General features: G+C 40.9%; 1 protein-coding gene across 1 annotated transcript in view; it reads left to right on the top strand.

The window, feature by feature from the left end:
* The window catches only part of LOC128699082 (lipase 3-like), a 22,993-nt gene extending 13,466 nt beyond the window's left edge, over window positions 1–9,527 (top strand). Inside the window, exons 5-11 of the mRNA XM_070096627.1 lie at window positions 474–624; window positions 3,298–3,390; window positions 4,730–4,888; window positions 5,912–5,996; window positions 7,589–7,731; window positions 8,514–8,602; window positions 9,336–9,527. Coding sequence (XP_069952728.1) covers window positions 474–624; window positions 3,298–3,390; window positions 4,730–4,888; window positions 5,912–5,996; window positions 7,589–7,731; window positions 8,514–8,602; window positions 9,336–9,396 — 781 coding nt within the window. The 3' untranslated portion in view covers window positions 9,397–9,527. The remainder of the gene's footprint in view (window positions 1–473; window positions 625–3,297; window positions 3,391–4,729; window positions 4,889–5,911; window positions 5,997–7,588; window positions 7,732–8,513; window positions 8,603–9,335) is intronic.
* Window positions 9,528–9,760: the final 233 nt, after the last annotated feature.

Here is a 9,760-nt window from a genome sequence, read left to right as displayed (position 1 = left end):
TGAAAACACGTACGTACATGTATAAAACAAGGACGTATGTATGTAAGCCGTGCACGTATGTATGAGACAAGTTCTCATTAGCATAAAACAAATGTACGCATATCTACAAGTATAAAACACGTACAAACACGTATAAGACGAGTATACTGACACGTTAAAACATGTAGCAGCATGTGTATAGAACACATACATACGCACATTTGAAAAATGCACATACGTATAATGCGCACATGCGTACCTGCGTCAAACACCCTCAAATAAACGCAGACAAAATCTATACTCGTCCAAAAATAATAATATTGTTAAGTCTTATGAAGCAGAATTTTCTTTTCTAAATATAATTTTGCAAAAAATATAAATAAAAATAAATGATTTATTCAAAGATAATTTTTTGACGTATTTGCAGACGTATTTTGTTATATGCTAAAACTGTTGATATGTAATGTCGAAATATAATTTTTTTTTCTTACCAGATGGGACGAAATGGGATATTATGACGTCCCGGCTAGTATAGACTACGTCCTAGGACAGACCGGTGCCCAGGATTTATATTACATTGGTTGGAGTATGGGTACGACTGTCTTCTGGGCCATGATGAGTGAGAGGCCAGAGTACAACCAGAAGGTAGGTAGGGAAAGAGAGAGAGAGAGAGAGAGAGAGAGAAAGAGAGCACATAGGAAAGACAGACAACAGTAGACTTAAAAGAGGACTTAAAAGCGGACTTAGAAGGGAATTAGAAGCTTTCTGCTTCTATGTGTAGTAAAAGCTATTGTGTATTGTTTAGGAGTAGGAGTTAACGAAAGGAAAGCAAGGGAGAGACAGACAGACACAGTGGTAACATTAGGGAAGGTCTACTCGAGATCTCTGATGTCCAGATTTCGTGAAAAACCAGTTTCCAATGCTAGCATTAAAACAGGTTCTCAAAAAAATATGGAAACGAGAAAAAACCAGCCACCTGACAACATGGAACTTCTGGGACAGAACTGTCTCTGACATCACCCTGTTTTATATATGTTATTTAACACTGTGTTGAGTGCATGTGTTTCAGTGAGCAGTAGTATTGCGTTGCCTGTAAATGATTCAAGTCTACCTGGAGGGTGTTGCGGGGGTGGGGGGTCACAACGTCCTCGCTGTCCGGTCCATGACCAGGCCTTGTGATAGCAGTTATTAGCTTGTGACAGAAGTTATCAGATTGTGACAGCAGTTGTCAGCGTGTGACAACAGTTGTTAGCGTGTGACAACAGTTGTCACCGTGTGACAACAGTTGTCGGATTGCGACAACAGTTGTCACCTAGTTACATCAGTTGTCAGCTAGCTACAGCAACTGTCAGCCTATGACAGCAGTTATCAGCCAGTTACAACAGTTGTCAGGCAGCGACAGCAGATGTCAGCTTCCGTCAGCAGTTTTCGTCTTCTCAAATAGATTTTCAGTCCATTGAGTTCTAGAAGCGTGAGCTAGACCTCTACAAATGTTTATTTGCTTAGTATCCTATTCTAGGTTTGTTTAGGTTAGGTTAGATTAGGTTAGGTTAGGTTAGATTAGGTTAGGTTAGGTTAGGTTAGGTTAGGTTAGATTAGGTTAAGTTAGGTTAGGTTAGGTTAGGTTAGCTTAACACAGATCAACTTATGTTAGACATCGTTGATCGACAACAACGAAATAACATAAACAGCCGGTTTACGTCTAAAAAAGAGCTGTATATTCCACCCATAAGGGTATATATAATGGAGAGGTGTATGTCCCTCAATGTATACACTCTTGAGATACGTGTAAACTCTCAGGGTGTATACATTGAGTGACATACACCTCTCGGTGTATATACCCTTGTGTGTGGTTCATACAGTGCTTACCAGATGTAAACCGTCTGTGTATGGTATTTCACTGTTTCTTTTAGAATTAAGGTATCTCTGGCTGGTATTGAACAGGTGATAAGCAGTCTTAATGACCCTCATGTAGTCAGTAGGTTCTACACTCCCAGCTAACCCACCAACTGACCCACACGCATTTAACGCTTCTTGTTTTAATATTGTGCTATTAAAAATTACGTCTGGCAGAGCGTAATACATCTAAGCGTCTCTGGAAGTTAGAAAACGTAAAAATTAAGTAACAATCATCAGAATTCTGTTGTTGACTTGTTTCGGTTTCTGATTATCATTATAATCAAGGGGGAAGCGCTAAACCCGAAGGATTATACAGCGCCTGTGGGGGGATGTGGAGGGGATTCAGGTTTAATTCAGGAAACTGGAGCACAGATCCATTTCCCTAGATCAAGAGCCCCTCACCAGCATCAAGGAACCTTCCTTGAGGGGTTCGGTTTTTGAGCGATCCGACATAGGTATCCCCCGGGATGCTGTGAGCTCAGCTCGCCTCTTCCTCGATACTCACAGTACGAATAGTGTAGGTAGGTCGTATGTATACTTGGAGTATACCTGGAGAGGGTTTCGGGGGTCAGCGCCCCCGCGGCTTGGTCTGAGACCAGGCCTCGTGGTGGATCAGGGTCTGATCAACTAGGATGTTACTGCTAGGCACACGTAAACCGACGTAAGAACCACAACCCGGCTGATCAGGTACAGTTCCTAGGGCTTCGACGTGAGAAGTAAATATGTAAGCGTGTGCATATGTATGAGTCTGCATCTACATGCATGTCGTATGTATACATGTGTGTAAGTTTATTGTGCATATGCATTTATTTTTAAAGAAAGTAACACTTGCATTTGAAAATACCAGCCATAAAAGGACAGCTAATGGTTGAAGGCAAATTTTACAAGTTAGTGTCTACACAGTTTGCTAACAATTTAGAACTTCTAAATCCATACAAAAAAAGTTACACCTTTAATGATTTACCGAACAGGTTTACCAACGTACACACTTGAGTTTCTCCTCAGCCGTATCAGCCTCGCCTCCTAATTTATCAGCCTGACCTCACACTCTGCCCCACCTCTTCTTGCCTGCTTGTAGTCAAGGGTTCTCCAATCAAGGAATTGTATCTACCTCCGCCCATTACTACAATCAAACCTGATCGGCTCTTGTTCCAAAAGGGCTGTTGTATTTCCCAATAATAATAATAATAATAATAATAATAATAATAATAATAATAATAATAATAATAATAATTATTATTATTATTATTATTAATATTATTATTATTATTATTATTATAATGGTAATAATAATAATAGTAATAATAATAAAAGCAATAATAATAATAAAAATAACAACAACAAAACAACAACAACAACAACAACAATAATAATAATAATAATAATAATAATTGTTATTATTATAATTCGCCTACACAGGTGCGTGCTATGGCAGCCATGGCACCGGTAGCCTACACGGACCAGGCACAGGGACCCCTAATCGAGCTGGCACCATACTCCGGCGACTTGGACGTGAGTGCCACACTAACTTCGCTGCTCTGTAGCAGTAGTTACTGCCAACACTCTTATTGCCCATCCAGTGAAGAACAGGCTAGATTAAGCCCATTTATTACCCATTACTTTCATATTAAACCCATTAATTCTTTATTGCTTTCTCATATTCATCTTCCACTTTACCCTTTGTCTTTCTTCTTTCTAATTTGTTACTTTCGATTATTTTTAAAAACATGATAATTATAGAATGATGATTATGTTTATTTCTTTCTCTAATTATTATTATTATTATTATTTTGCATTATTATGCTTCTTTCTCCTCATTATTTTCCTACATTACACCTTATGCATAAGGTAAACCCGTGTGGGTGATTCAACACAAGGAAATTGAAGGCTCGATCCTCCGTTCGCTATTCCCAAGTTTGGGATACAAAAGTAACTCTTCAAGTGACATTTTTGTTTACATGGGTTTATACGGGGAGTTATAAATTAACGTTATAGTATTTCGTAAACATAACAATAAATCCTTTCGAGCACTGTGGGCCAGGCTCGGGCAAAACGTCGATCGCGATCTACTTGTTACTTTTCCCCTACGTTGATCCGCTATACTGATCATCCCGCGATCCACCAGAAATGCCATCGCGATCTACCAGAATTGGCATCGCGGTCTACCAGAAACAGCATCTCGATCTACCAGAAATAGCATCTCGATCTACCAGAAATAGCATCTCGATCTACCAGAAATAGCATCTCGATCTACCAGAAATGGCATCGCGGTCTACTAGAAATGGCAACGCGATCTGCAAGTAACGAGTAGATCGCGGGATGATCAAAATAGGGATCAACTGTGAAAAAAATAGATCCCGCCTTGCTGAACTCTGGTCATCCCTGCTGTACACGCTGCTGGAGGAGTGTCGACAAGAGGTAAGAAGATGCCCAGTACAAGGAAGCCTTCACTGATAGCACGTTTCACCGACCCGTGTTTGGAAACACTGTATTGGTAAAGAGTGCAAAGTGGCAAATTCTGTGACTGGCGCAATTCACACAGTACCAGCACTAAGGTGAGGAGCCTCATAACGATGTTGCGGTCAATCCTGAACCAATGTCAAGTCACACTCTGGCAAATTTTCCAGGAGGGACCGAAACGTCGACGTTGTGAATTGTGCGTGGGGGGTAGATAACAGATACCGACAAATTGGTCTAAAATGACATGTGATGAAACACTAGGTCATATTCATTAAGAAACATTTCGATCCTGAGACCTTGATGACGGTCTAATGTTTTTTTTACGTGTCTTTTACCAGAGGCTTTTATACACCGAGTGGAGGGTTGTTGACGCTGTTTATATTCTCCATAGACGGTGTTTTCATTGCTGGGTGTGGGAGAGCTTCTTCCCGGCTCTGACCTGATGGACTACATAGCTGAAAACTTCTGCGATATGGAGGCTAACACCGCCGAGATCTGCTACAACTTCCTCTTCCTCATCTGCGGTCCTGATTCCGACGAGATCCCTGAGGTGGGCAGGTTATGGCACAGAATTCCAAATAATCCCCTTCAAGATTCCCGGGGCTTGGCAAAGTAATGCTTTTCAAGCTTCCATTAACTGTCTGCCACAACTGTATTGTCCTCTTTAGCACTGTACTCTAACCTCCATCCCCTCAAGTTTCCCAGGCCTGGGGAAAGTAATGCATTTCAAGCTTTCACTTGCTGTCTGACGCAATTTCACTGTCCTCTTTTTGTCGTTCGTATTCAGATGACGTACCTGTGGTAGATGCAGTGAGCTGCCTCAGCTTGATGTTAGGGACTCGGGACTACGATAAAGGGATAGACTATTAATTTGTGGTTCCTACTGTGCTAACACAGCAGACCAGCAAGACTTGTTGGTAAATAATCTGCAAATCAGGACTTGAACCCGTGGCGAGTGAGTCTTAAAACTCAGAGGACAGTGCGTTAACCACTAGTGTTCAACTATCTTGTGGGTAATAACCCATATTTTGGAGAGGAAACTTTAGACGACGTTTCTGTCTATCCTGGATCGTTATAATGGTCCACGAGGGACCGAAACGTCGTCTAATTTGTCTCTCCAAATAGTTATTTATTTATCCCTTGTTCAAGCCAATGTGCAATATTCTAGCCAATGACTTTTACTCTTCTAGAAAGGCCATACTTGTAGCCGTCTTTGAACTCAGGTCTCGGTAAATAAATTAAAAAAATATATTTATGTCTTGATTGTATGTATGTGTCGCAACTTTGAAGTTACTTTACTTATAAATCCAGAGTTTTACTAACCTAACGGGGAAAGAGAGAGAGAGAGAGAGAGAGAGAGAGAGAGAGAGAGAGAGAGAGAGAGAGAGAGAGAGAGAGAGAGAGAGGGAAAAGACAGGCAATTCTCTTAAAAAAATGGGAAAAAAAAATCCCTTGAGGGGGGGGAGAATTCGTCATCTGATAACCAGTCGGTGATGCTTATAATCATCCCCGCCCACCTCGCAAAAGAAAAATTAACTTGTCTTATGATTAATTTGGTTACATCTTCCTGTAGGAGTACCTACCGCTGATCCTCTCTCACATGCCTGCCGGTACCTCCGTACACACCGTCAACCACTACGCCCAGCTCATCCTGGCAGGTAAGACAAATAACTGTAGACAAAGTGGGAATACCGGTTGGGTTAATGGAGGGGATTTAAAAGTCTATCGATTACACTAGGGTCATTAAGGCTACACGTAAATCCTTTTCACCACCAGACAAGAATGTTTTGCTCTCAAAAATAGGGATTAAATTCTCAGTATATATACGCTGAGAGCCATGCACCACCTCTCGGTATATATATTCTGTGAGGGGAATATCGACGACTTGTAGATGACTGTCTGCTGTCTGTGAAACGCTGTCAGGCAACGTTTCGCCCGTACAATAGAATTTTTCGAGAGTTTAAAGACATGCGCAACATATGTCAGTAAAGATTTGTAGTGTTGGACATGTGTCTGACTCGTCAGCTTGTCGCTATTTAAGGCGAAATGTAGCGGCGAAACGTTTCGAACTCTCTCATTTTTTCCAGGATCAGACATGAGTACCTCCCATTCTCCAGACGTTATATAACCCATAATAATAATAATAATAATAATAATAATAATAATAATAATAATAATAATAATAATAATAATAATAATAATAATAATAATAATAATAGACCATACGAGTTTAACGCTTCCTGTGAATTTCGAAATGATAATTGTGCATTTTTTGCATATAAATTCGTAAGTTATTTATCGATGTCTAAATGCAATATTATTATTTATTATTATTGTTATTATTATTATTATTATTATTATTATTATTATTATTATTATTATTATTATTATTATTATTACTTATTATGAAAGGGAAGCGTTAAGCCCGAAGAGGCCATACCACGCCTGGGAGCTTTAGAGGTAGTCTCGTTTGAGCCATCATAACAGGGGAAATCAGTTCCTGTTCCTTGGATAAACACCCTTCCTAATACTAGGTACTAGTACCAATCACTAGGATGTGTGGAGCACTTGATATCAAGTACCAGTCACCAGTTGCTACTACTACTACAGGAAATCCTCACTTAACGTCGTCAATTGAGTCTCGGAAACTACGACTTTAAGCGAAATGACGTATAACGAAGCCAGTTTTACCCTATAAACAAGAGTTAAGTTGCTACCGCAAGGGAGAGCTGAGAAGGAGCACAGTAGTGCTGCAGACGCCATGACAGTGGAGTATGTCGCTCTGGGGAGCTATAAAGTCGCATATTTACTCTATTGCTGACATTTTTATTATTTAAGGTATCACATGTTTTTTTTCAGAATCATTTAAGAAACACGCTACGTATCATAAAAACCGAATACAAACAGCCATAAGGAAGGAAACTGACATAATATTACAACTGGGTAAGCAGCTGCGGCTTCTGTGTCGGCACTTACAGACTCACCTGTTATTTGTATGGTATTTAGTTTTAAATGTTTCTTAAACCGTTCAACGTTATAACGAGACGACGTTGAATGAAACGACTAATGTTATTACTACTACTACTACTTTCTACTACTACTACTGGTACTATTACTACTACTACTACTACTACTGCTGCTGCTGCTATTACTACTACTACTACTGCTGCTACTATTGCTACTATTGCTGCTACCAGTACTGCTACTACTACTACTACTACTACCTGTCAAGGTGAGCGTTTCCTTCCAGGGGTGTTCCAGAAATACGACTATGGACCAATAAACAATCTGATCCACTACGGTCAGGAGACTCCGCCCTTGTACGACCTCTCCCACGTCAGCGCCCCCGTCGGCCTCTTCTGGGGAAATACAGACTGGCTCGCTGACCCCACGGTAATGCCTGTGCTTATATCTGTGCCAGTGCTTGATTAGCTGATTGAAAACTTGGTGGTATATCTGTCTGTCTGCACGTCTGTCTGTACTTCTGTCTGTACGTCTATCTGTGTGGCTACTTGACTGGCCCAACCCTGTCTGTTTGGTTCTTTTCGTCTCTTCTGTTAATGTCAAGCAAGCTTGCTGTCTGTTTGTGAATTTATCTACCTTACTTCACAGTTCTGCGAGACCCTAGTCTAACACCTGTGTCGTTGTAAGACCATGCTCTAACACGTGTGTCGTTGTAAGACCATGCTCTAACTTTGTGTCGTTGCAAGATCATGCACTAACACTCGTGTTGTTCCACGTTGCTGCATTAACACCTGTTTCGTTGCACTAGGAAATATATCGTTCCATGACTTCCAAAATTCATCTCTAGCAAGAATATTTTTCCAGGACTTTAATAAGTATATCATTTCAGAACTATAACGATCACATAGTTGAAAAACGTTACATGACTGTTCCAGGACATATCGTTCCAGGACACTTATATACCAAATCAGTCTTTTGTGGAAATACTTCTAACATCTCTTCGGTTATTGGACTGTTCCAGGTCCTCGCTTTAACACTGATCTTGTGTCAGGATGCGTAACTAACAACACTTCGTTCCAGGATACTGATCTACCAAGTTTATCTATCTTTTCTGGAAATTCTTCTGACTTCTGTTTGCTTACTGGACTATTCCAGGTCCTCGCTTTAACACTTACCTTGTTCCAGGATGTATAACTAACATGTCGTTCCAGGACGTGGCCCGGCTGGCTGCTGAGCTGCCCAATTTGGCTCTCAACTTCCAAGTCAACAAAACGGAATTTAACCATCTCGACTTCGGCTGGTGAGACTCTTGCCCTGCGTATATATACAATAATGATAAAATAAGATGATATTATATAAGATTCTAGCTTGATGTTGCTGTGCTATGATGATGTTGACATTGTGTTATCCTTACGAGTAAACCATAACTTATGTACTTTCTTGTATTGAAGTCTGGACGCTTCTCCCTTTCCCTCCTCCTTCTCCTTCTTTCTGTGTACCCTTTTCATCTTCTTTGCATTCTTTTTTCCAGCTCAGTCACCCTCCAGAGGACTCTTTCCGTCGTTTTTCCCCTCAAGGGAGGTTCCTTGATGCTGGTGAGGGGCTCTTGATCTAGGGAATTTGATCTGGGCTCCGGTTCCCTGAATCGAATCTGAATACCTTCCATACCCCCCCACATGCGCTGTATACTCCTACGGGTTTAGCGCTCCCCCGTGATTATAATAATAATCTCCGTCGTTTTTACCCTTCATCCTCATCCACTCTCTTTCAACCCCTGTCTTCCCCAGTCGTTTTTTTTCCCCTCGCTTCTTGCCTTTCCGTCTTTCCTCTCTCCCTCAGTCTCCTTTCCATATTCTTTGTTCTGCCTTGTCTTCTCCTCTTCCTCATTCTCTTTCTTTCTCTCCTCTCTATTTTCCTTCGTCTCTTCCCTCTTCTTCACTCTCCTTCATTCCCTCTTCTTTACCCTCCTTCAGTTCCCCCTCTTCTTAATTCACCTTCCACCAAATACTAACTTTCACTCCCTCTTCTTACAGGGGTATCGACGCTGACAAATACGTATATCAGTACATTCTTGACTTCTTCTCTCAGTATTGATGAGCTGAGTGTGTGAGTGTGTGTGATGTGGAGACCTGTTTGAGACGAGGATCGTGACCTATCAACACGCAACTCCCAATAATTATCGTGCAGGCCTCGTGAGGCTCAACATTAAACGTTTTCACTTCTTATTTCATTATTACCTTGAGTTCCTTAAATATTATTACGAACATAGGTGTAGTCTAGTGGCCTGCACCGTATCCGACCAGACTTGGAGATAAGTATGTTAATGTTGATTCACAAATGTCCCGTATCGCTTCACAACTGTGGTGGGCTTCCTTGTGATTGGCTGGTTGAACCAAGTACCAAGTGCTAGCATAACAAGAGGACCCCTACTAATTATACCCTTAACGCCTGGTTAGCT

Source organism: Cherax quadricarinatus, chromosome 54 (genome assembly GCF_038502225.1).
Source record: "Cherax quadricarinatus isolate ZL_2023a chromosome 54, ASM3850222v1, whole genome shotgun sequence".
Classification (NCBI taxonomy): domain Eukaryota; kingdom Metazoa; phylum Arthropoda; class Malacostraca; order Decapoda; family Parastacidae; genus Cherax; species Cherax quadricarinatus.
This window is presented reverse-complemented; position numbering and strand designations above follow the sequence as displayed.